This window comes from Tribolium castaneum, chromosome 4, assembly GCF_031307605.1.
Source record: "Tribolium castaneum strain GA2 chromosome 4, icTriCast1.1, whole genome shotgun sequence".
Classification (NCBI taxonomy): Eukaryota; Metazoa; Arthropoda; class Insecta; order Coleoptera; family Tenebrionidae; genus Tribolium; species Tribolium castaneum.
The window spans coordinates 10,682,290-10,709,753 of record NC_087397.1 but is presented as its reverse complement, the minus strand read 5'-3'; the positions used below and the strand labels follow the sequence as shown (position 1 = coordinate 10,709,753).

The 27,464-nt window shown below is 36.2% G+C and overlaps 2 protein-coding genes across 4 annotated transcripts; one reads left to right on the top strand and one right to left on the bottom strand.

Moving 5' to 3' along the window:
* The first annotated feature begins 5,502 nt into the window (after positions 1 to 5,502).
* LOC103315035 (hypothetical protein) lies at positions 5,503 to 8,286 on the top strand. The gene is made up of 4 exons (XM_008202679.3): positions 5,503 to 5,611; positions 6,302 to 6,502; positions 6,550 to 6,719; positions 8,008 to 8,286. The coding sequence occupies exons 2-4, from the start codon at positions 6,304 to 6,306 to the stop codon at positions 8,155 to 8,157; spliced, it is 519 nt and encodes a 172-aa protein (XP_008200901.1). The 5' UTR covers positions 5,503 to 5,611; positions 6,302 to 6,303; the 3' UTR covers positions 8,158 to 8,286.
* Positions 8,273 to 26,864, bottom strand: mAChR-A (muscarinic Acetylcholine Receptor, A-type). 3 transcript variants are annotated; one of them, XM_015982378.2, is made up of 7 exons: positions 26,702 to 26,864; positions 17,636 to 17,778; positions 17,237 to 17,582; positions 15,442 to 15,720; positions 14,141 to 14,297; positions 13,597 to 13,790; positions 8,273 to 10,674 (listed from the first exon to the last, which is right to left on the bottom strand). In XM_015982378.2, exons 2-7 carry the CDS (start codon positions 17,727 to 17,729, stop codon positions 9,948 to 9,950), a joined length of 1,797 nt encoding a protein of 598 aa, XP_015837864.1. In that variant the 5' UTR covers positions 17,730 to 17,778; positions 26,702 to 26,864; the 3' UTR covers positions 8,273 to 9,947. The 3 variants fall into 3 exon arrangements, with proteins under 3 accessions (XP_015837864.1, XP_008200902.1, NP_001280533.1); XM_008202680.3 differs by having other exon boundaries at positions 14,141 to 14,282; NM_001293604.1 differs by lacking the exon at positions 26,702 to 26,864 and having other exon boundaries at positions 9,948 to 10,674; positions 17,636 to 17,729.
* Positions 26,865 to 27,464: the final 600 nt, after the last annotated feature.

Below are 27,464 nucleotides of genomic sequence, written 5' to 3'. Positions count from 1 at the left end.
ATATACTTAAATTTTACTGAACATAACAGCTGCTATTACAGATCCAACAGATATTTATATTCTCCCATATTTCGCTAGCTGGAACGCCGATTCAGGTAGGCATTTTCAAACCAACGAGTTATTTTTTCATTCCGGTCAAAGGTGCGAAATACATCATTAAGCCCCACGCCTTTCTACTTAAATTAGGTAGTCACAGGCCTTTTGTTATCTTAAAAGTGCTCTGACAGGACCGCATTAAGCCAGGCTTTATTTTTTCGCTTCGTTGTTGTAATAACCGTTAAATAATTCGTCGCCACATCAAATTGTGCCCCTTTCAATATGCAATGCTGAGCAAAATCATAGATCAACGTGATCCGTCGCGGCCATCATCAAACATAAATACTCGATGCGATCTTCTCGGTGTCCTTTAAAACACATTAATCAAAAAATCCGACGTTTACATTGTTACAGACATCAACAAATCATCGTGATGGCTTTCGAACACGGGGAAAAAATGGTAGCGTATGTTCGTCAAAAGTGCGCTGATGCGTGTAGATTTCGGAATTCCATTACCATATTGGTTTTGTTAAGACATAATAAGCGCGGAATGACATCTTATTCAAGCAGATGTGTCACTTTTGGGACCTTCCAAAGACGGACCATTCCTGGCAATTATTTCGTAATTAGGGGTAGTTAAGATGCCTTCGGAGGGTCGCTAGCAATAAACCGCTTGCGTGCAGATATGCAAAGGTGTTAGGATGCGAAGAGCGCGCGTTCCAGCTTAGGAAATATCCTGCCGGAAGCGCCATATGTGGCCGGCCACCACCTCAAATGACGTCTCCGTCCACGATTGTTATCGTCAAAGATTCGCCAATTAATTTAATTAGTTATGACAAACTATTTCGTGCATTTCTGCGTTTTATTTCTATAATTGTGCTAAGTCCTACATAAAAAGCACACTTTTTTGCTTATTTTTAATTCAACAGCCTTCGAATCCTTGCCAACATAAGATGTGAGCGTTTTGTACACAAAAACATAATCTATTACGCGACTTTACTGGAAGTTTTTCCACGCGTGGGCGGAAAAACAGTGTACGTAGCCCAATTACAACCGAAAATAGAAAACTAACAATTCGATCAAGAACTTATGTAACGTCTAATGATTACACGGATTTTAATAACTCTGTTTATTCTTATTTGTGTGATGACATAAATTTAATAAAATCTACTTTCTATTCCTTCTTAAATGTCTGTTTTAGCAGAAATATATGGCTCTGCGGCATACTTCAATAAAATAACTTGGATAGGCGGTTATTCATTTCTAATTACAACAAAGTATACAACAAATCCCAAAGTGGATTTTACGATTAATAATAACACTAGTTTTTGGGATAAAATATGTTAGGCGGTTACTGATGATTACAATAAGAGAAACTGACACTAATCAGTACAAGTAATAAAAATTATTTTTTTTTATTTAAAAGTTGCAATAAAACGTAAAAAAATATGTTTTTCTATCAGAGGAAAATATTTTTTCTTACAAATTATGATTTTAAAATTTATAAAAGCTTTGGGAACAGGGCTCAATTTAAAAAACTAATTCCGTAATGCCGTATTGTTATGACTTATGACCGTTCCTAAAGCTTTTATAAATTTTAAAATCTTAATTTGTAAACATTTTTTAAATTTTTTTATTTATTGTTTTTAGTCTTTACTTATTCTTAACGTCTTTTTCTGTGAGATTTAGTTTCGCCGTATTATTGTAACACCATTATTTTGCTGATTTGTGCAAATTTGTGTAGTGCTATGTGATAGAAAACAGCTGTTATAATGCATTGAAAGCACATCATAACCTCTGTTCTGTGTCGGTATTCTATCGTCCAAGATAAATGATTTAAAAAAATAGCGACATTTGTTTGTAACGAAACGTAATGAAAATGATTAGATATTAATATATTTTCCAATAACCAACATACCGTTAATGTTGATATAAGTTATGGTTTGTACACAACGAAAATTCATTTGTAAACATAACTTAAATCTTGAAAACTCCATTTACCCCTTTAAAGGGCATTTAACCAGAGGATTGCATTGACACACACATTAAGTAACCATGCAAAATTTCAATTCATTGGGACAACGGAAACCCTTTCAAATTTGGCTCCAAAAATATGAAACAGACAGACAGACAGACAACAGAGCAAGTTAAATTAAGGCTTTTAAAAACGAAGCAATCTTAGTCATTTTTAAATTTTCAAAGGTTTTTATTCAGTCTTTTGGTGTTTTTGGCATTTGTTATTGATGTGATAACAAATTGTTAAATATTTTATTTGCTTCAAAATATTATCAGAATGTAAATTAAGCTCAAATAATTTTTTCTCATTTGGTTTCACAAATTGTTCATTGTGAAACCGAAAGTAGTTTTAAAAAGAGAACTTTTGTGCAATTCCTTTTAGTAAATTTTTGGAAGTTGTATTGGCAGAGCTGATCAGTGTGATCAATGTAATCTAGTGTGTGATATGTGAACAGCGTCAAGTCGTTTATTGATAAAGCCTGAATAATTAACAAAATTAAGAGGATATTGTTTGAACAGATTTTGCTAAGTTAAACTAAACAAAAACAAACAACAAAAAGCAGAAAGTAGAAAAAATAATATATTGCACTCGTTTTATGCGACTTAATTGCGGCCCTCATTCTATTAGAGCACTCTTTTGTCGTACTCTAAAACCATTCGTACACAATTGAATGTCTTACAAAACTCGTATAATAATATACAATTTTCTATGTTTGTGTTTAAATTATCTAAACAAAACCAGAAAGCTCAAGTAGTGAACATGGTGAATCCTTCCATTACGGTTTAATTTTTCTTTTTAATGTTGCAAAAATTGACAAATACTAACACATACTTAATGAATATTTAAAAAACTAAACATACTACACATTGGTTTCATCTGTTGGTAAAAAACGCTGTAGACTAGTCTAATCGTTAGTTCATGAAACGAAAACTACTTTGTTACAAAATAATAAAAAACTAGCGTCGAGTGGGAATAGTGCCCCTTATTTATTATAGAAATAGGTAAATCAAGGAGACTTTACGTTACCAATAGAAATCAGAGTTTAATTTTTTAAGGTTTTTTTGAATTCAGTTTCTATAATTTCGAGAATAATTCGGTAAACTAACATCCATTATTGCCAGATATACGTAATATTTTCTTGCGAAACCAAGTCTGATTTTTTACAAATTAATTAAATGGCGCACTCAGTAGGATTTCCAGAATTATTTTGAAGAGTTATGATTTTTTTCATAATCAGATTGGATTTTTTTATTGGTGTTTTTAACCATATACATAGTTACACTGGACACACAAGCAAAAAAAAATTATACCTACATTTGATAAGTTTTAGAAATTTTGGAGACGTTAGAACCTATATTCACAGTCTATTTTTATCGCTTGTTTTGTGAGAAAAAAAATACCAAATTCTAAAGAAGAGGCGTCTTTTGGGAAGGCTTTTAATGGCAAAATTACAAGCCTCGGCACATGTCGACGGCTGGATTTGCTACCGAAGTATTTATATCATTAAATATATAGTTTTATAAAAATGGGAATCTTTATTGCAAATATTGGAAAAACACCAAAAAACAGTAAAAATGTTTGTTTAGATTTTTCCACTTCTTTTTGCATTAAAGTTTCGTCCAGTTTGTGGACTGATTTTTGTGTTCCAAAGATTGCGAGGTTTTGTATTGGAGTTATGTACTTTTTGCGGCGCGATGTGAGTGGTTTGCGCTGGAAGCGCCTGCCCATAGAGCAAATATTGCAGATTTATGGCGTTATTTATTTGCATTACCCCTCGCCACATATAATAAATGATTGCAAGCGTAGTTGCCACGTTCCTTAACAAATTTAAGAAATCTAAAAACACGTGGCGGGGATTCCTCTTGGGGTAATTGCCCTCATCCATCTCGAATTCCAAGTGCATCCACCTCAAAAACTGTAAAACGCGCGCCGCCCAACAGCGTTCCCGTCGTTTCTAAAATTCAATTTATAAAGTCCAACCGAACACAAATCTAAAGTGGTAAATATGTTATTTCTGCGCACAGGCGGCTAGAAGAACACGAGTATGGGATGCCTCGAAGGGAATAACTATTACAGATATGCAACAACAGCAAAGCCATATATCTCCACTGTATCACAACTTACTAGTTTTCGCACTCTCCCGTCCTGGTCAGGCATGCACCGCCAACGACAGCCCAAGTAATTAACAAGGATCGAGCTCGTCCTGCACAACCGCAAATGAGGAGATTTTTCGCACGCAAACTCCAATTAATCAAGACAACTTGTTGTCTTTTTAACCGGCGAAACCGTAAAAATCGCCGTTTTGCATACTAATACCATTTGCTGATTTTAATGATAATCGGCAATAATTAGCGACAAGTTGTTTGCGAAATGCGCTACCGACGGCTCGGATTGCAAGGTTATTAGTCCATTTCGAATAGTAAATACAAGTCATAGAGACAAAGCGGAAATTAATGGCCCACGTCATTCTTTGATATATGCTAATAAACAAATTCATGAAGGCTCGCTTTCAGTAAGATCGAACTGGATCGATATGTAGATTTTATACCAATTTTAGCCTTTTATACAGTGGTACAATATCGTATGCCTACATGTGTTTTTTAAATGCGAAAACTGTAACTTAAACACCTGTCATGTTTAATTAATACAACGGGGCCTAAACTATGGCAAAATAAAAGGCCCCAGGGCTCATGTCAGAACTTTGAATATGCTCACTAATTGACTCTAATTAGAAACAGGAGACTCCACCATTTATTACATATTCATTGAACAATACGCTACGCTCATCTCACCAAACTCAAAATTTTCGATGGAATTGTGCGCATTTTGAGCTCTATGCAACGTTTATATCGACGTAGCAGTTGTGGTTGCATACAACAACATCTCCATAATAATGAAGGCCCGACTCACTAACAATATTTTACAATTTTAATTAGATTTCTTAATTGAATTACTCCATTTAGCTATCGAATGCCATTTTTTATATGATACGATATCTTATAGAAGTAATTTGGCCCAATAAAAGCATAATTGAGGAGCCTACGTTTTCCCATATTGGATAAGAATTGCGAGCTTACTTTTCCTCGTTTTGCATAAAAAGCCAATTAAAAGGTCTATTTCTTCCTACGAGCATGACGTCTTTCCCCAAATTTAATCTATGGAGGCCTGGTCCAAATATGGGGCGGGGTTATTCACCTTTGGTTGAAAAAATTTGGTTGAAAACGGAAGCAAAATTGACCTAGCAATGGGAGCAAGTGACTGATCGCGCATTTACAGTTACAGGAGTAGCTCTTTCCAGTATTTATATTGTATTATTCAAATGTTGGCACATTTAATATTTTCTAACTGTAAAAGGCAGTTAGGAATAATCGACTAGTGCTTTAGCCGGTAATGTTATAAATGTCCATACAGCGTAAACATTTCAAGTGCGCAAGTCTTAAGCAGGTGCTCAACCCCGCAACTATACAAAACTAACCCTTTCCGAGCTTTAGTAAGTGCGTGTACTTTAACAAATGAAAACGCTAATAAAATCGACTTGTTTGTAATTTTTTCTTTCGGGTAAGGTATTATCTCTTGGTTGTGGTTGAAGGGAGAAGTTGGAATTTAGATTCCCATTAAAGCATTTCGCGTAAACTTTACTTTTGTAACTTGGCACAAAGAATGATTGGCAATGGGAGATACTTCTGCTATTAAACTTCTCTTGTCGCTGAAACTCGTCTCCTTTGACAAACTTGGCGCTATTAGAGCTTGGAAACAGTGTAAATTGAATAACTTTGTTCGATTGTAGTATTTGCAAAATTTGATCTTGAGTCGTAATGTCTCTGCAGGTGTAATTAATTAGCCCCCATGGAAAAAATTAATGACATTATACCCCCATTGTGTATTATCGATTCATATTTTATCACGCCGTTATAACAAATGTAATTTATTTTTCCTGAAAGCACATGTCTATCGATTGGGCATAAAACCGCGTCGCTCACAACAAATGCTGTCCACAGACAATGATTCAAGAAACTTTATTATTAATGCAAATTGCTCGTAATTGCGATACGTCCAATATTGTGTTAAATAATTCACCCGTCGAGTATTTCCATTCGGCCCAAAAATATTGTTATTAATTCTGCCGATTCGTGACCCGCGCACTTTATTTTAATATTTGAGTCCTTGAACTTAGATATGCAAATCGGACTCGCGGGCAAACCCTCACTATCAACATCCTCATTTCCATAACAAACGAATATTTTTAAGGCATGGGCTGCAGCGCCGCAAAAAATTTAACAGTCGAGCCTTTAGATGGCAATAAAGTCACAGAATTATCTAACGGCAACGCGGAAACGAGAAAAATCTCGATTCCCAGGAGCGTCTCGGACGTACCGCCACTTGAAGGAGAGGACCCACAGACTGAGATTTTAGCCGAAACTGCCACAGTCAATAATATACAAAAAGGAGGTTAGCTGACAAAAATAAAAGTCTCTCTTATAATAGTGCCTTACTAGCAAATGGATTATCGTTTGAAATCGCCTTTCAAGACGAAGGCGAAGAGAGTATCATTAGAAAACATCCACCGAAAAGATTTCAGCGGCTGGAGGAACAACAAACGAGTCCGACCACAACTTTGGTCAAACTCCAGGAAAAACTCGACGAGGCTGAAATTAGACGGCAGCAGGTAATCGCATGACTTGCAGTGCAAACATTTTAGATGTTATATTTTTTAATAGGCGGTAATTAAACAGGGTTGCATGATATTTTCGTTACGTGCTTTGCGCTTTTAACAAAACTGATTGATCTTTAGTTTAGTTGATAAATATATTTCCAGTATTTTGTGAACTTTAACAATTCAATTATTTTGTTTTTCGTCACTGTCAAAATTTCGTTTTTTCTCCTGTGTAAGGCAGTTGTGACAACTGTTTGGCATTTCTCAATACGAAACGTCAGATTATTTTTATATTTTTTTTTTGAGTCTAATTCGAAAAGCAAAATGTTGTATTCAACTCGTTTGACATTGATTTAAAAAAATTATTTTTTTTTAAATAATTTAAAATAAAATTGATTTAAAATTTTTACTTTCGGTTCACTTTGATAAAAACCATTGTGGTGCAAATGACGAACCTGTTGCCATGACAACTCATGTAAAAGTTAATGCCAAGAGTACGCTATTTGCACCACAATGGTTTTTATGAAAGTGAACCGAATATATTTTACCCAAATTTGGTCAAAAAACAATAGTATGGATGATAATGAAGGTGATCTTGAAATTTGTGAAATTGACAAGAATATGGTCGCGAATTTGCTTCCTGCCAACGTAAAAATTTTCGTAAAATAGTCAAATAATGACAATTATGACATCATACTTGATGACGTTGCGTGCTTTAATGTGCCTATTAAAGGATCAAAATAGCAGGAAATTACAAAAATAACTATTAAATCTGTAATCTCGTTATTGAATTTTAGCAAATTTTTGGCGTGGTTGAATCGTAATAATTTTTTTTCTCAAAAAAATTAGTTTCTTACAAAATGAGCTAAAATATTCTACACATTTTAAACGAAAATAATGATCGATTTGATTTGGCAATTTTTAATCAAATTTTTCAAATGACGTGATTTTCTCGTTTTTTTCAGCATAAATTTAAGGGAAAGTCAAAATTTTTGGTTCGTTCTTGCAAAATTATGGCCGTGGCTACGGTTCATTGACCTGTAATTCGAAATTAGTAAATTTAACATTGTGTAAATTGTGTTTATGTCGAGGTATCGAATAAAAACGAAGTTTCTTGAAAACGTGGTCATAAATACTGGTTAATAATAAATCATCCCAGAGTCCGAGCTGCTATTGCAGTGAAAAGGTCAAGACCTTACTTATTGATAGTTTATAGGTTGCGGTGAATCGACATATCGATTCGACTAATTGCTTTATCCTGTTTGAAAAACCAAGATTTTTGTGTTTGTTTTGTCTCTAGATTTTGCAGCAGCGAGTTCAGTCAGCAAAGTTCCGAAACATTTTGAAGAAACAGTCAAGTGTGTCTTCACTAGACGAAGAACCTGGCCTTTTGAAGGTGCCCCCGGACATACCCCACCCAGCGAATCCTTACGATGTGTCGTACATTTAAAATTGTGTCACGTTGTTTTGTCGGGGTGGTTTATTTGCACTTGATTGATTACCGGGATTTGAATAAATTTGAAAAAAATTTGGGCCATCCGGCGAGGATTTAAAAAAGTGCGGACTAAATTGACATATAATTGTATTTTAATTTAGAAAGTGTCATAAGGGGGCTAGAAGAATAGATTGTAAAATTATTTCTAGCTTAATGCGAGCGTTTGTGGAGAATGTCCGATAGAGGAGACAAACGAAAATTGAGGTTCCTCCTTAAACGCTCGAGTACTTAAAACTAACATCCAAAACATCAAGTAAAGCTTGTAGTCTATTTTAATTTAGCTTTATTATCTCATTTAGTTTATACATCTTCATTAACATTATATTTATAATACCCGTAACTTTTTTAGTGATTTAATGGGAATTTTAATAAAATGTCTTTATTATATTAGTATATAAAACAACATTTTATTTATTAACATCATTTACAAACCACTATTTATATCGGGAATGGTAAATATTACAAAAGTCTCGTTCCTTGTGGTTTTATTTTATAATAAATTGTACCTAATGTGCGTCGATAGTTACATTGAAAGTCCCATTGGGTCGGTATTAAAATCGTCCCAGACAAGGAACCAAGGTGACCCTTGCCTCCTTTACAATGCCACTTTGGGAACCCCATGTGTCTTACTACACGATGATTTATTAAATACGAGAGAATGGGATCAAAGCAAATTTGCGTCTTACTTAATACCTGTATCAAATATCACTTCTAGGTTGGCACTGGAGCAAAGATCGATGAAAACAAGACTGGGCGTTTGTATTTAATAAATCTTCGTGAGGAGTCATTTGATGAAATGATCACACGATTAAACTAAATTTCTTGAACGAAATAACAAACGAATTAATATAATTCCGTCGTAGTACAAACAAGGGCCAGGCGAAAACATCCAGGTGTATGGGAGCGTAACATCGAGATGATAGAGATTGTCAAAGTACATATGTTTCTTCCAATAAATAACACGAATTAATATTGCAATGGAAATTGGAATTTATTCACAGTTGACACCTATGTATGATCGTTGCGATAATTTGGCACATTGTTCATCATCGGGATGGGAAGAAAATTATTGTATTGTATATTCGCTGATTATTGCTTCTAAACATAATCGCTATACATTGAGGCGCTACGAAGCTCCAGACAGGTCCTGGTGCTGTTTCCTGAACTGAATAAATAATACAGTTGACAGAGTGAGCAGGCACAGAAAATAGGATTTTCGACAGGGGAATGATGTGTATTATTTCTTCGTTTCAGTTTTACTGGACCGTCGTTGGGTAAAAGACAAAGTCTTGCTAAGTTTTGAAGTTGTGACGACGATTCCTGGTCCTGCCAGTTCTCCGGTGGAAGACAGCCGTCATCAGCCCGTCATTAATGCTATGGATGTCCAAAGATTGGTCTTGCCACGAACAAATAAGACTAAATCTAACACACAGCCTCTATATTATGTATAAATATCTTTTTGTTGTTGTTAAGGTTGCACCACGGTGGGAGCGGTCGCCTGAAGCTAAGTTGTCCAAATGTGAACACTCGTTTGAGTGTAGGCGATCGTCCCCACTTTGGTCCAAGCTTAAAGCTACAATTTCAGTCCTCACGCACGATTTTAGAACACGGTTTGAGCGGTATACAATTACAAATATAAAAACATCTAGAAATAGTCCGGGGAGTTGTTGCCGGCTAAAACCCACTTTGCACAAACGTCGGAAATGGCCTTTTACCGGCCAAAGTACATCCGCAGTTCCTCAACGTTAATTGTAAAAGCCTCGATTCATGGCGGCGCGGTTCCTATTGTGCCATTTACACTGGAGGATTCTGAGGTACGTTCGCCGAAAACTGGCGTTGCACAGAGCGTAGCACACCGGGTTGATGGTAGAGTTAATGTAGCACAGGTAGTAAAAGAAATCCCACAGCTGGGGCGGGATGCGGGCACTCGACGCCGTCACCGGCTTCAGCAGCACCAAGACGTTGTACGGCGTCCAGGTGATGATAAAAGTGAGCAGAATCGCAGACAGGGTCTTGGCCGCCTTCTTGTCGGCCTTCTTCTCCTGCGTCTTCTTCTTCTTCTTGCCTTGGTTTTTCGTGGCGTTGGCCAGCAGCGTCTTGCCGGCCAGCTGCTTGGGGATGATCTTGGCGTTGAGCGGTATCCGGATGTCGGGCATGGCCGACGGACGCCGATTGAGGTGGTTGGCGTGCAGCGTGTTCATCGAGTAGTCCACGTCGGGGTGGGATCGCGTGCGCACGTCCTCCGGGATCATCTTGATCGAGGCCGCTTCCGAGCAGCCGGTGCCTTCGCCGGGATCGCCGGGCAAGCGGATCAGGATCGTGTAAACGCTATCGCTTGAAACTGAACGACCTGCCAAACGGTTGCCCGTCGGCAAGCTTCTGGAGTCCCTCGGCGCGAGACGAGTTGGGGTCATATTGGCCTGAGCGTGCGGTAATTCGCGCTGGGTCGACAACGTGCTGACGTACGGGTCCCTGGCGGAACAAGGCCAACAGTTACAAGCGAATATTACACCAACTGCAACCGCCGAAAGCACTCCATCGAACGATCATTAACAAATAAGCAAAAAATTCAAGATCTAGTCGAGGAAATTTGAAAAATGACTCAAAAAAAAACTCAGAATTTTTATGTTAGCCTGTGTTGTATTTGTTTCAATAAAGAACACTTATTGGAAAAATCTAGTGTTTTTTATTCTACAATGCGTTTTTAAATGATTCTCATCTAGTTAACTTTGAAATTGGTTTATATGTAAACAATTGTGCCGCTCTACTCAATTGAATTCTCTGTCAATAAATGTCAAACCTGTCAGTTGTGAAATTCAATTAATTTCTTTAAAAAATTTCGTTAAAATGCAACTAAATTGTTACAATGTGCACGAAAACACTTTTATTATCGAAGCTTATGTCCGAATTCGAGACTTAATAAATGGAGAATGGTAATATTCGATGTCTAAATGCCTATCATTAGTTCTATGAAGCGGCATTTTCTGATTTTACATGAGAAATTCATAGACGACTAGATGAGAATCATTTAAAATCACATTGTATAAATTTTGATTTGCACGGTTTGTTTCTCAGTGAAAGTAATGTATAAAGTAATGTATAAAAATAAATATAAATATATTAGAGACGGTTATAACGAACCCGCTTATAACAAACTTTCGGCTATAACGTACAATTTTTCAAACACCCAAAAATCTTTCCATAAGCTTCAATTTTTTTACCGATTATAGCGAACCCGCTTATAACGAACTTTCGGATATAACGAACTAAATTTGAGACTAGATTGATTTAAATTTTTTTTTGGTCTCAAATTTATTCGCCGACAAAAACTCTATATCTCAGAAACTGTGAATATTCGGATAAAACAAGTTGGTTATTTTCACTTCGTTTGAGCTCTACCTTAACCCTTTGCAATATTTGCACAACTATAAAATTCACAATACCGGGTGACCCAGAGGTGCGTGCATGCTCCATAACTTTTTTCTATGCAAGCTATTAATTTGAATTTTTGTTTAAATTGTAGTTTTTACAACATGACACATTTTAAAAATATTTTAAATTGTATACAAAGTGTTTCAAAATTAAATACCTAACTAAGTTCTGTTTTTTTAAATGAAAACCCCAAATTTTTGTTAAATTTTTGAAATAGTAACTAATTGTCGATATAACACACAGTTATGTCATAGTTTTTGACTTATACCAATTTACCTACCTACAAAAAAATTTATAACTTCAAAACCATTTAAGATAACTTAACCAACTTTTTTCCTATCAATTCCTTAAGCTTTAGCGCCTCTTCCTCAATGAAAGCGAACTCGGAATCAACATTTTATCGCCTACTACGATTTTCTAAAAATAACAAATTGCAAATGGCAATAACTCGATATTTTTAAATGCAACACTATATTTTATTACGTTATTGAATGGCATTTCTTTGAGGTTTCTGTCGATATAAGGTTTGTGAGGTTTAATTTGTAAAATTTGTAATATTTTTGCAAAAAATAAATATTGAAGGCTTTTTTGGAAAAACAAAGGATCGAGTAGGCCGTTTTACATTTTTATATCATTCTTAAAAGAATATTTTTCAACAAATTGTAAATTGTAATAGAAACAGGAGGACATCACAAGGAAACAATTTTAGTAGTCTTTATAAAAACTGGAAAGTACCTATGATGTAAAACTTTTGAGAAAAGGCTACTTATAAAAAATGCTCAAATAAGTCACCATCGTGTTCCGCACAAGCTGCTAGTCTTCTAGTAAATGAGTTCCGAGATCTAGCAAGAATTCAATCGAATGGAAGACTTCCGTAATTCTGTTGCTTACTTGCAAGAGGTCGGAGCTCATTTACCAGAAGAATAGCAACTTGTGTAGAACACGATAGTGAGCTGTTTAAGGTTTTTTTTATAAATAGCCTTGTCTGTAAACTTTTACATTGTTTTCCCTCCGTCTTAAGTTCCTGGATTTATAAAGATTAATAAAATAGTTTTATTTGCTATTTCTATTAGAATTTTTATTACACTTCAAAATTTGGTAAAAGATACTTTTTTTAAAATTGTATGGGAGTAATAAATGTTACGACAACGGCCTACTCAATCCTTTTTTTTTGGAAAAAAAAACATCAGTATTTTTTATTTCCCAAAAATCTTATGAAATTTACAAATGAGACCCCACAAACCTAATATCGACAAAAAACTCAAAAAATGTCCATGCAATGATGCAATTAAATATAGGGTGTTGCATTAAAAAAATTGAGTTGCCTAGTGTATTTTGTCATATTCAGAAGATCGTAGTAGGCGATAAAATATCGATTCTGAGTTCGTTTTTAGTGCAAAAGATGCGCTAAAGCTTCAGAAATCCAGTGGAAAAAAGTTAGTTAAGTTATCTTGAATGGTTCTGAAGTTATGAATTTTCCGGTGGGTCAATGCACGACGCTATTTTCACACATAAAATGACATAAGTCAAAAACTATGAGGATAAGTCTAAGAAACTGGGTACGTTCGTTATATGGACAATTCGGTCACGATTTCAAAAATGTAAAAAATTGGGGTATTTTATTAAAAAAAAACAGAACTTAGTTGGGTATTTTATTTTGAAACATCCTGTACACAAATTAAAATATCTTTAAAATGTGTCTTATTGTAATCGTTTAAAAAAAATCCAAAAAAAGTTATGGAGCATGCACGCACCCCTAGGTCACCCTGTATTACTGTTTCCCAAAGAATTCATGTTTTTATTTCCAATGGATACTTATTTATTTCGTCTTGTTTCATATGTAAAGTAAAAATAATTGCTAAAAAAACACCTCTTTTTATTTACCGCTTATAGCAGACTTCGGATATAACGAACTGATTTTGGTGTTCGCTTAATTATAAGCAACACCCAAGTCTTGCTTACCTGATGACGTTCAGCGAAGTGCATCTCGACACCGAGCTTTGCAAAGGCGTATCCAAAGACACCGGAGTGATGCAGCCTTGGCCCTGTTCACTTGGACTTTCTTCTTCTGTGTCGCTGTCTTCCCGTCCGGAGTGCCACCACGCCACACACCACGCTCTTATCCTCCACACTCCCGCCAACCAACCGCCTTTTCTCTGTATAAAAAAATTCAGTTGATTTACGCAAGTGTTGACTTCTTTTCGAAGCCTTATCATTATAAATGTGATTTGCAAGCAAGACGGAATCAATTTAATCAATTTCCTATTCGATTTATCCGTGATGCTTTAACGTTGGAGATTTTATTCTATTCGTGGCATATTCAACTTGGAGCTTAATTAAATATATCAGCGCGCATGATAACTATAAGCATTTCATTGCGGTCAATAGAATGACAGCTTCCGGTTGATACAGACTCTCACTCTTGCAGATAATGTTGTTTACAATTAAACTCGCCTCAATTGTGAACCTATGGGTAATAAAAAACGGGCGAAATTTGATTACTAACCGGTCTTTTCCGTCGATGATGATCGACGCAGACTGTACTGTGCATATAAACAGAATCTGTGTCGGCGCCCGTTGAAGACTCGGATCGAGGCCTTCTCCAGTCTTCTAAATCCACCGTCGAACAGGCATTATTTGCTTCATCACTGCACACGAATACACTGTATGAACATAATCAAGTGATTTGTTAAAAAGTTTCCTTTCATACATTTACTAACACCGAACATCTATAAAAGGAAGCTTCGGGGCGTTTGATTAATAAACATAAGACAAAAATTTACGGCTACGAAAGGACGAAAGTTTGAACCTATCGGGAATGGGATGTAACTAGTCGAGTAGGTTGTTAGAGAACCAAATTGCTGTTGATTTGCACTAATAACTCGCCTACGATTAGTTGTCTAAAGCAATTACGACACAAGACCCGAAATAAAATTTGACTACTTGTAACGACATAATAAATCGTAACCATTAAAAGTTAAACTATTTATATGGAAATTTATTTTGCGAAATGGACGAATCAAACTTTTCGCGTGTGAATTAACGGTCTATTGACGAGAGGGTATACAAGGTAAATTACTGAACCCAGTTTTTATTGTCCCAAGACTCTAGGGTGCAAGTTGGGAAGTATTGTGTGTCAGCTCGGTATGCGAAAAGAGTTAATAGGGGATTTAAGATGTTTGTTTGGGAGGATAGAGCCAAGTGAGAATGTAGATGTTAATCAATATAAATTTATCCGAGTGGTGTCTGTGCCGTTATAATTAATGTGCGTGATAAAACTGTATAAATAAAGCTTCTCCGGCTTCACGAAATCAGTTGCATACCTAGTGAGTTAATTAGTCGGAAAATTAATTGGGCAAAAAGTCCACATTATTTGTAATTAGATGGGGGAGTGCAAAATCTCTGAATGCATAAACTGAAATGACTGGATAATAAGGCTTAGATCACCATTAAATACGAGAAGATGTAAAATTAGCACAATATACAATGAGGACTTAATTATGATGGGACTTCGAATAACCGCCCGGTTTAGACTCCAATTTCTACGTGGAATTAATTAGCCCGCAATTTGAACGTATTTCATTGTATTTCACTGGACTGGGCGGAAATTTTGGTGGAGGCGCCGGGACAAAACTATTTATTTTCGTTGAGACAGAAAGTACCGCATGCTTGAAATCATGCATGTAGTGCAATTGACTCGACTTTGTGTTGAAAAAATATTATTCTACAGACGGCACAGAGAGACGAGTCAGGGTTCTAGGGTCGATTTTGTCTTTTGTCGTCCGCCAAGTTTAAACACAACCCTACCTGGAATTGCTCCGTTTGCTGCTGTCTTTTTTGCCCGCTTGCAGGTTGGGTAAGTCCTTTTGCCTCTTTTCCGTTTCCCGCCATATACGCCAGTATAGAAAGCACATAACGGTGACGGGAACATAGAAAGCGGCAATTGCTGTTCCGAAAGTGATGTAGTGGTTGGTTTCGATGAATTGAATGTAGCACTCGTTCTCAGGTACGGTCCGCTCGCCTTCGATATATGGCCAGCTGTAGATCCAGGGTGGCCACAAAAGCAAACTAATACCCCAAGCGCATCTAAAAGGAAATTTCACTGTTTTATACTTAAACCCCGCATTAGAAGTATTGAAAGTTCTAATAAAGATATTTATTTGAAAATTGATACTCAACAATTTCTGCTCAATGAAAATATTTTCATGATGGCGGAACTTCCGGTTATACCGGAAGTCGCTATTAACTTTTTTATTTTAAATGGAAAACTATGTTTTTCACTGCGTTTTTGGATTAGATGAGTTATTTTAAGGAGGTTTTTATTATCTTTTCCCATACCTAAGTTTAACCGTTTTCGAGATATTTAAGATTTTTTTGAAAATTTTTGTATTTGAACCTGCCACTTAAAAAATAGGTAGCTCTCTTAGTTTTAGAGATTTATAAATCATATTTGGACAATTAAAAAAAACATACATCAGTTTTGCAGTCTGTTCAAAATTTGAAAAAAACTTAACAAACCCAAAAATTTTAAGGTCAAGTTTGGACAACTTCAAACATCCATAACTTAATTTTTTCAAATGGGATGTCCTAATTTTTATTTTACTGGATGGAGGAGATTTTTTTCTGCATCGATCTGTAATAAGGATTCCCTATACCTATCTGTGATAATTTTCAAGTTAAGTTGTTTTTTTTAATATTGTAGAATTTTTTTACACAGCTATTTCTGAATAATTTGCCATAAAAACATTTTTTATTAAACAAACAACAAACTCTGTTCAAAATTGTGTTATCGTTCCTGTAAAAATAAAGTTTAGTTTCTCACATTTTTTCTGTTGGTTGTGGTTTCCGTGGCAACCTGTGAGAAAAGGCCTAGGGCCAATGAATTTCTTAATCCCACCAAAAAGTTTTTATAACTTGAAAACTATTAAACATAAGTCTAGAGAATGTCAATACAGATCGATCCAGAAATAAAGTCTCTACGATTTAATGAAGTAAAATTTGTGGTATTTCTTTGAAAAAATTGAGTTATGGGTGCTTAAAATTCTGAAAACTTAACTTTAAACATTTGGGGTGTGATATTCTTTTTTAAAAATTTTAAAGCACCAAAGGAAAGGCTTAGGCTTCCTCTTTCAAATGAGCTAAAAACTATTTTCAAATTTTAAAAAATGCCAGAGTTATCAATTTTTTAACTGGAAGGTGCAATTCCAAAAAAAATTAAAAACCCCAAATATTTTGTAAACGGCTAAATTTAGGTATAGGGAAAGCTTATGAAAACTACCTTAAAATAACACTAGTAATCCAAAAACGCATAAAATATAGCTTTCTATTGAAAATTAACATCTTGATAGCGACTTCCGGTGTAACCGGAAGTGTTACCATCTTGAAAATCTTTTCGATGAGCAGGACCTAACAGATTATGGTAGCAAACAAATTTTCAGACAACTATCATTATTAGAACTAACAATAGTTCTAATGCGAGGTTTAGACGGAACACTCTATTTTGCGAGTCAAATTGCAGAAGGTAATCTTTGTTACATTACAATTACAAGTAATTTAAGTAATAAATTAAGTATTAAAAAGTAACAATTACGCCTGAACTTACGCTATCATGATGGCGGCTCTGTTGGTGGTCCTTTTGGCACGGTAAGTGAGAGGTCTGGTCACCGAAAAATAGCGATCAAAGCTGATGATGAGTAAGTTGAGCACCGAGGCATTACTAGCGAGGTAATCGAGAGCCAGCCAAGTGTCGCAGACGAGGGGTCCCAGAGGCCAGTAGCCCAGAAGTGTGGACACGGTAAACAGAGGCATGGAAATTAGACCAATCGCAAAATCGGCCACAGCCAAGGAGAAGAGGAAGTAGTTGCTTATCGTCTGCAGTTGCTTGTCGATCTTGAAGGAAATCATCACCATTATGTTGCCTACCACTGTTACCACAGACAGGATTCCGGCTGTGGGACCAAAACTCATACACTTTGATCGCGATTTGTGAAAAAAAGGTTACCTATGGTACCAATAAAGACGACTTGGGTAATGGAATAGGTGGCCTCGTGCGGAGCGTAGGTGACAGATGTGTTCTCCGTCGACGACGTGTTCATGTTGTCACGAGGACCTGCAGGCTAGCCGCCGCATTTTGCTCCGCCCTTTCTACATCCAGAAAATTATTATTAAACCCAATCCACTCAAAGTGTTATTTTTATAGTATATTATATTATAAGCGATAGAAATGCACCATTATTTACGAGTGAGAAATTTTACCCACGAATGAGACACTTTTCACGAGCCTTATAATGGCATTTCGATCACGTGTGATATACGACGTTTAATCTTAAAAAAATCCGAGAAATTCAAGTAAATATCCGCTTGTAACATTAGCATAGTTCTATTTATCAGTTTTCATAGTGACCTGTGTTGCCATAGTTATGAAATAAACAGTCTCATTGTTTTTCCCAATATTCTCCAGATTTACTCACTCGTGAGTAGAACACACATCTTTCTCTCTTATGAGAGAAATTTGTTTCTCTCACCGAAAATAATGGTATATTGTACATAAAAAACTGCACCTGTAAGATAGTAGTATATCATATTATAAGTGATAGAAAGGCATCATTATATGCGAGTGAAAATTTTGACTCACGAATGCGCTTGCGCTCGAGTGAGACACTTTTCATGAGCTTTATGTCATTTCGATCACATGTGATATACGACGTTTTATCTTACAGTTGCATTGTAAAAAAAATTGAGAAATTCAAGTAAATATCCGCTTGTGAGAAAAATTTGATTTCTCTCACGGAAAACAATGGTATAATGTACCTAAAAAACTGCACCTGTGAGATAATAGTATATCATATTATAAGTGATAGAAATGCATCATTATATGTGAGTGAGAATTTTCACCCACGAGTGCGCTTGCTAACGAGTGAAACACTTCTCACGAGCTTTATGTTATTTCGATCACTTGTGATATACGACCTTTTATCTTACAGTTGCATTGTAAAAAAAATTCAAGAAATTCAAGTAAATATCCGCCTGTAACTTTAGCATAGTTCTATGTATCAGTTTTCGTAGTGACTTGTGGTGCTATAGTTACGAAATAAATAGTCTCATTGTTTTTCCAAATTTTCCCCAGATTTACTCACTCGTGAGTAAAACTCACAGCTTTGATTTCTTTCACGGAAAACAATAGTATAATGTACCTAAAAAACTGCACCTGTAAGATAAAATATATTCCTTTAATTTGTAAGGCTTTTTTATGTTTTTCATTGCCAAAAGAAATTGGCACATTGATGTTGCGATTACAAATTCACGATTAGAGTAATTGGAACTGATCCTAATTATGTGGAAACGCTATTTGATACCCTATCTCAACGCAATGGAATTGGAAAATGCATCTCTAAACAGTCATTAATAAAACATTGCACCTGTTTACGTTACAGGCACTGATTGACGTTTAAAGCTTGACGAGCAGCTCATTGCAACATCTGTACCGATTTTTTGCAAAACTTTGCAAAACTATTAAGTATATAAATTCGCAAATCCAGTGAGACACCTTTGTTAATAGCTTCAACTAATTGAAGTTGATAGTTACGTTCTATAATTAATGCTGATATGAACGTACTTTAACACAGCGTGAATATTTGATTCGTGTAATTAGTTCCGTGATAAAAGTTTAAGGAGTTTCATTAGAACCTGTGTTAGGTAATCTTCAATCCTTTTTTATTGGAGAAATGTATTCTGCGTACCCTTCGATTGTGTGAAACATAATTAAAAGTTTCAAATGACTAACCAGTCTCCAAAGGGGCTTCATTTCTATCCAGTCTTTGTTATTATTCGTTTTTCCTGAACGGTTGCGATGCGGTCATTTCAGTGTTATCTAGAGAAAAGTGAATCCTCTCTCTATCGGTGAACAACAAAAGAAAATAAGACAAATATTATTTTCGAACCTTCAAACTTTTTCAATTCCGGAGTTAAAAAGTTTGCTCTTTCAGACAATGCTGAGTCGTCCTAATTTGATTATAAAATTGCCAACCGCGGCTTATGATAAGCATATCATTACTTAAGTAGCTCTCAAACTCACAAGTTTCAAGCTGTTGCTTTTATTTCGCAAATTGGTGTTGATCTCGTTACTTAAAAATGGCAATCAGTTAATTTGTTGCTTCTTTTTGGTGTTGCTTCGCGTTCAATTTCCTTTGATATTTCCCGCTTAATTGTTTTTACTTGAAAATATCTCGGGTCGATAGTACGTCGTGTGCAGTCTTGTACACGAGAAAGATAATTGCATTTTATCCCTTTCCGTTGCATGTTTTAATACTTCTCGGGTAAATTTTCGCCAGCACTTGATGTTTTCTGAAGGGTTATTAGAGGGTGATAGTGATTCTTTCTAAATAGGCTGACGTTCGATATCCTCTCGACACATTTCGAGAAGAACGTATAAGATTACATCATGTCCTCACGTCCCACGATCAAATTATAATAATGACAAATCCTCGCCAGTTCGAAAACGGTATTTTGAGTTGTTCGGTGGTTCACATATGGCGATAACAACATTTGCAACAGATGTCTGTTTGATGGCGCCACCCCCAAGACTCATCAGGCCGTGGGTGTTGGCTTTTATAATGTCAAAGTTAAATACTTTGTAAAAATTTAATCCAACTTATAGGAACGGTAAATCCTCTTCGGATCATCCCTTAATTGTGTTCCATTAAGAATATCGAAATAAATTATGCAAATTCTTGCATAAAAATTCGCTTTGAGTTGCTCACTCAGCTCCGAGGAAGTTGAGCCGCATCGCCCCCAGCTAATATCGCGTGCTTCAGCGTGCGAGCCAAAGGCAAAGCCGCCGAACAAAACATAAGATAAATACTATAGTCACTTGAAGGCAGCAATGCAATTGAAAAAAATATGTATAAGAGGTCACTAAGTGGACGCCTACGTCGCAACTTGTTGATCGCCCGCACTTTATTACAGCAAAGCTCTGAAAAAATTTCGACGCCTACCGCCGATTAATCGCCACCCGACGCTTCCGACTTCACATAAAATCCCTCAACCACTTATGCTCGTAAAAAATGCATATAATTTACGACGACGCTAAAACCGGCATCGACTTATTAAAGGAAATTTCCGAGAATTTAATTATTGCACCACATCTTTCATTAAACTACTGGCCTTGGACCAGAACGTTTACGAGTCGGAAGCTGGAAAAATTGACACCCGGATTGTTTAACCCGGATTTTAATCTTTCCAATAATAACCAAACTCAAAACAGATTTCCTAGTACCGCATTTGCTTTCAAGATCACGAAATGCACTTCGGGGTTTCTCTTTTTACCATTAAAATGATAAAAGTCTTCAATAGAAAGGAACAGATACTCACATTTTTTAATGCACCGATGACGAAGCAAAGGAAATTGCTTTTATGCAAAAATGTTTCCTAGTTTGTTATTAGAGGTGCTCTATAATCTGGAGCCATCTGACTACGCAAACGGAAGTAAGACCAGTAAATAGCTGCGCTATTGATGTGTGACAGCATTTTTCGTTAGAGTAACACCTTTGGTAAACAAAAAACGTTACTAATTAATTGGTTTCAAGTTACAACGCATTTTTCGTGTCCACAAATATTTGTGCAACCGGCGTTTCAAATTCCGGAAAATCAATAGATTTCGATGAGCTGAAGCGTGTTTGTATGAAAGTAGCAAGTAGCGAGTTTATGTGTACTCTAAACACTTATAACTCATTACGGATTCGACGCAGACTGAACTCCTCCAAAACAATCGCGAGCAACTAGCAGTCGAACTTTTTTTAATTCGAGTTGACTGGGAAAATGCAGCCAGAGTGTGGTTTAAGCCCGACATATTCCGGCCATAAAATATTGATGCATGTCCTGGCCAATAATTGGCTCCCTAAAGGCCAATTTTTCACTGAAAGTTTAATTTTAAACTCTAAACTAGTGCAATAAATTGTACGGGTTTGTTTGTTTAAACCGGTCCGATTAATTTAGCAAAATGGTAAAAAGTGCTTTTCTGATAAAAGCTTGATACAAATGTTTGACGTTCTTTACAACCCGGAGCTCGTGTAATACAAGCGCTCGCAAATAAAATTTACAAACAGGAGCGTTTTATGCAGACGGGTGCAGGGGAGATTTATGGCCGGAGTTCATTTTTGCGCTCATAATCGGGCGAAAATCGGGAATTATGTTGACTACGCCACTGCTGTCAGTCCTCCACCCTCTCTATGGCGGCATTGTTTCAGTGACGGCGACAAGCACTGTTGCTATTTTCCAGGGCGGTATCGTGGCATTTATGCAGTTTCTTCACGGTTTGACAATGGCGGAGAGATTCGAAGTGACCCAGTTTAAATTAAATGCACCCGGAGTCGATATCTAAACGGTCCTTGCGCCTCGCCGCCTCAAGCTCCATTATTACGTTTACGCTTACACTAGTCACGAACTGAAAGAACATCAAATACGAATCACGTGCATAAGCGACAGACTTTCATGATCTACAATCTCGGGTGCTAAAGGCGATTTTTAGCCCACAGTCATTTAAATACATTTGAAATTAACTCGAGGAATATACAGGATTTTTCCTGGCTTTGAATGACGACACATCAATCTATCAAAGATGTTCGGGCTTCCACAAGTTCCACAGTTCCCATTAATATCAGTCGTAGACGATGAATTTTAATTAGCATGTTTTAGGCGAGGAATTTTGCTTAGTGCCTCATCTCAACTTCCACTTGAACTGCTGCTGTGGTTTAATATGGAATATAGGATCACACCCTTCGTTATACCTACCTAACTGTTTGATCAACTCGATCGGAACTGTTTGGGTTCAATTCACAAACGCAAAATAGACGGAATAATGCTATTTAGCCCACATTGCTGACTTCCAGAGACTCCTCAAAAACACCACATTTATGATTTAACTCACTTTATGACTTTTTAATACCACCTACTACCAGTTAGCGGTGGATGCATTTTTAACTTATTTATAACAAACTTTGATCATTCGAGCAAACGTAAACATCTACACGACTTAAAAATAAATAAAACAAGCAGAAAATTTTAGTTTAAACACTAAAAATAAGATATACAAGGTCGAGAAAAAGTATGTGCCTTGATATTTTAGAAATGGTTAACAAATGAGACAAGGTATGAAATATTTAATTAGGAGATACAACTGAACGAAGACTCATTTGTGTCATTTTTGAGAAAAGCAGAGTTTTTCTCGATTCAATTATTAAAAACGGGAAGGAAATACATAAAAGTTTTTTTCTTTATTCTACAAAATAAAAAAGACGAAAATCAAAACTATTAGACATTTCAAATTTATCTAATGATTGATTGATTGTTCGCGAAACTGTTGTTCAACTAATTCATTTAAATGAGAAGTATATTTTTTTAGGGTAAATCAATTCAAATTTAAATTTTTATTTTTTTCACTTTGATTGATTTTGGAAAAGTTTTTCTTCATGCTCTCATGTATTGTATATAGAAGCTTTGATTTTCATCAGGTGTATAAATAATTTTCTTAACCTCTTGTGTTCAGTAATGCGAATAATTAATGATAATTATTGGCACATGTATCGGCACGTGCTCTATGTTTGTTACGTGTAATTTTAATGAACTTGAATTTTGTATAAAATACCGGGTGCTCAAAAATTGGCGCACCAACTCAATGGAGTGTGGTCGAAAATTGCTTACTTATAAAGGTAAAAATAGTAAAAACATTCTTTGTATTAAAATTCAATAATTTTAATACAAAGAATGTTTTTATCAATATAAATAACGAATTTTAAATAAATGGTATGTGGCAACGCTGTCTTAACAGTCTTGTTCTTATTTGACCAAAATAGTGCTAAGAAAAGTGAGTTTTTAACTGAACTACGGCGGAATTTTTCGCATTTTTGATGAAAATTTCACAAGAAAAAAACTTTTGACTTATTAAAAAAAGAATAAAAAACAACAAAATAAGTTAATTCTTAGCTTAAAATTATGTATTTTTAACGTTATTAGATGATTTTTCGGTGTGTTTTAATCAGATCTTTCATAAGAGTCCAAAAACTCACCAACTTCGAACTACTTTACCAATTTTTTGACAAAATTTTTCACTCAAAAACAAGACAAATTAAAAAAGGTTTGAGAAAAAAATAAGTGTCTTGTTTAAACAAGCAATTGCTCAAAAATTAGCTCATTTTTGTCGAGATAAATACGAAAAACTTTTTGGGGTGATTTAGGGATGTTTTGAGAAATAGATGAATATTTAGTCCAAAACGTGCTACAATAGAATTTGTCTCAATAGAATTTGATCAACAATAAAAATAAATTATTTTTGAAATGGTTTCCTAGGAAATAGTTCCCAGTGTTGGCACATCTACAAATTGTGATTTTTTTGATAAATTTTATTTTTTTAATATTCAAAAAATTGGCAAAGTCTGCTAGTAAATTTAAAAACAATTATTCATGGTTTTTATTAGGAAACGATTACTTGGTGTGAAACATAAAAACATTAAAAAATAATGAAAACTGAAGAAGTTAACTACATAAGTTTGTAGCTGCAGATTTTTTAAAATACGACTTTAGGAATTTTTTCAAGATTTTTTTCATAATCTACATATGCTTCCCATCACCGTACTACTGAGTTGGTGCGCCAGTTTTTGAGCACTCTGTATTTTCAAACTATTGTTCTGTTTATTCGATTCGAAGGACTTTCCAGCTTATTTAGCACAATCTAAGATTTGGCATTTTAAATTTCCATTTTTGATAGTGCATTTATTTATTTATTCTTCGACACTGTCAAAATTTATGGTTTTTCTCCTATGTAAGAAAGTTTTGCCAAATGTTTAACATTTCTGAGTACGAAACGTCAGATTATTTTTAACAGATTTAAAGCCTTGTTGAGTGTAATTCGAAGAATAAAATGTTGTATTTAACTCGTTTTCTTATAAATCGGTTCAATCCTGCCACCCTTTTTTGTACAATTGGTTATTAGTTCTTGCCAATTATCACCTGAGTACCGAATGCAAATAATGAAGTGAATATTTTAGCAATGGAATTCTGTAATTTAAAATCGAATTTTCTTGGTACTTGTTGTGTTATTTAGTCCCGGCCAAACTTTATGTACTCGTGGGATTAAACCCAATTTGTTGAAAGTTGTGGCATTCGTGCCGGCGTTAGAATGCAGTTGTCATCAGTGCGTTTCAGGAGAATTGATTATAGGAAAACATGAAACTTGGAAAATCAGAAGCAACCGTTCTTTAGAAGAAGTGTGAAACATCGTTATCCCCTGCTGTAAATTACTTTTCGAAGAAAAATGAATACGGTTGTGTCCGGTCCCGAAAAGATGGGTCGATGCCCGTCTGTGGTCCATCGGGAAGATGCCCGACAATTTCGTTATGACTACAAATTTGCATCACGCCGTTCATATTTACATAGTGATATATGCACCCGTTCGTTAACATTTTCCGCAGATGTGTCGGAACAATCCTGCTACTGACAACTCATAAGTCTGATGAGCAACCGGAACAATTCCAACAAATTAAAGCGTCTCGAAAAGTCGGGGGAAAACGACCACCACTTTCCGTAATACATGTTTGTTTAGTAATTTATAAGATTGAAAGCCACCACTTAATATTATTTAGGTTTGTGTTGCTCAGGAATCGAATGAGCTTCGCATATACGGGGCGCTATCAGAAAATAACTTTTGAACAAAAACGTTAGGTACAATAAACTTTCGGTTTGGCCTAAACTGTCTTTGATTTGACTTTTGCAAAAATATGGAAATAAAACAAAACACGCTTCTGTTCACTTCTAGACGCTTCTTTTAATTTTGTGTTGGGTTGAGTACTTTTTTCAGGAAACGTTTGTTTGTGTTCTTGGTTTCGCTCTTTTCTGACATGGCCTGGTATATAGAAAATCTGGTCGCGACAAGCTGCGCCATGTGGGTCAGAGCTTTTAGTGCAAGCAATCGACTCTCAAGATTGATCATGACATGTGATATATTTTACTACCTATTATGCCATCTGATATCGTGTTTATTCTGGATTGATTAGATAAGATAACGGCGAAAGCTCCGCTTTCAACGAAAAACCCAAGTAGTCAAACAATCAACTTGCTGATTTCTAAGTTAATTTATTCCGTTGGCGTTGTAATACACAAAAATTCATTACACTTGCTCAAGGAAATTTACCCCACAGATGTTCATTACAAGCTTTTCTGTTGCGAGAAAAACTTCCGGAACTTATGCAAATCGCAATGTCTTTAAATAGAGAAAAATTGCTTTCTGTTTACCACTCGGATGCACCCTTCAAGCACAAATAAAGTAACGATGGTACATTTCGAGACACGTGACATGAATACAATTAAGTTGTTTGTTGGAAAATTTGAGTAATTGGCGAAAAAACGGCCAGTTGGCACAGTTTAGTCCAACGTAAATAACTCCACCTAGAGCTAGACTAAAGCGTCATCCCCTTAATGCTGTTAATTAAAAATTGGAATTGTGCTGATTTAGCCCGGATTTGCTTTTAATTGCAAGCCCAGGTTAAGGACCTTTTCCACATCTGGGCCTATTCAGATTTAGTTGGCCATAAACTAGACAATTATCCCCGAATTGCGCAAATTGATCGAAAGTGAAGATGGATGGACATAAAGTTTGCGATTTCTTAAGCGGCGCTCATCATCTGATTTAACTTTTATCACAGAGGGTGGTTTTCCAGCAGATTGTTGAATGATTATTCCGGTAATGGTTCTCGCGACGAGCCTTACACATTGGAGCACCGTAAATGAATAATTAGTTGCGAAAATGATTGCTTTAAACGATGCATCAGCCGCCGAGTGAGGCGGCCGTTCCTCCCCGGGTGGAAAATCGAAAAAACGTTCGCTTTAAATGACAGGTGACTCGGTTCCGCTCCGGAGCCAAAATCCGGTGAGTTACGACTGGAAGTCGCAATTTCCTCGCTCGTCTCGACTCCGGGAAGTGCAGGCGAGGTTCTCGCAGGCAAAAGCCGTGCAATTAAAGGGGAAAATCCGGGCAATTGGGGCCCGGAAGGATCGATGCAGCATGCAAGAGGCTCACCTCAGCGGTTACATCTCGCTTGGCCATGTCTCATCGTCAGCGGGCACATCACACACAGACTCCTGGGGCTCCTGCAAGCTGCAGCTGGCTCCATAGGCGTGGACTGTCCGGGTTGGCGCCTATGGAGCAGTCATTCCACCCCCACCCAAACACACCCCAGGACGCGCATGGCGTTCATTGATTTTAGACCGAGACGCGAGCCCCGCTTTCATGGATGTTATTTTGATATACTATCGTGTTATGGGGCTTCTGTTATTGCGATCGGCCGCTGCTTAATTTCGCAAAGATGCACCCATCGGACGCAACACGCGAAACCGCTCCGGGACGACGGCACAGCCAAGATAGAGCACCACTTAGGCCTTTTTCACCGGCCCGAGCACCCTCCAGACCTGAAAAGGATGAAATGTCGCGGAAACTCAACACATTACGTCGAAACGTGCAAATGCACTAACATTTGCGCAAAAACAATTAATTCACACTTTATTTTCGTTTAAAATGAATTATTTTCTGAGTGTTGATGTTCAGATAAAAATTCAAGACATTTGTTTCAAAACCTGGCGCCTCCACCATTTTTAACTGAGTGTTATTATTACTATGTAGAAATGTACTCGTACTTCAATCACTATCGCACGTACGACCAAAGTGGTTTTGAAGAGAACATAGCGAAAAATTTTCATTTACTGGAGCGAAATTACAAATACGAGTTTTTTCCTCGACCTTTTCGTTGACTACATGTACGCACGCTAAAAATTCAATAAACTTT

Bases quoted from the DNA above. Each gene is read 5' to 3' on its own strand.
- mAChR-A (XM_015982378.2), bottom strand. From the start codon at position 17,729: ATGAACACGTCGTCGACGGAGAACACATCTGTCACCTACGCTCCGCAC. The intron at 15,721-17,236 runs GTAAGTTCAGGC...ATTTCCTTTTAG, and splicing joins AGAGCCGCCATCATGATAGC to ATGCGCTTGGGGTATTAGTT. The intron at 10,675-13,596 runs GTAAGCAAGACT...TTGTTCCGCCAG, and splicing joins ACTTCGCTGAACGTCATCAG to GGACCCGTACGTCAGCACGT.
- LOC103315035 (XM_008202679.3), top strand. From the start codon at position 6,304: ATGGGCTGCAGCGCCGCAAAAAATTTAACAGTCGAGCCTTTAGATGGC. The intron at 6,503-6,549 runs GTTAGCTGACAA...GTGCCTTACTAG, and splicing joins CAATAATATACAAAAAGGAG to CAAATGGATTATCGTTTGAA. The intron at 6,720-8,007 runs GTAATCGCATGA...TTTTGTCTCTAG, and splicing joins CTGAAATTAGACGGCAGCAG to ATTTTGCAGCAGCGAGTTCA.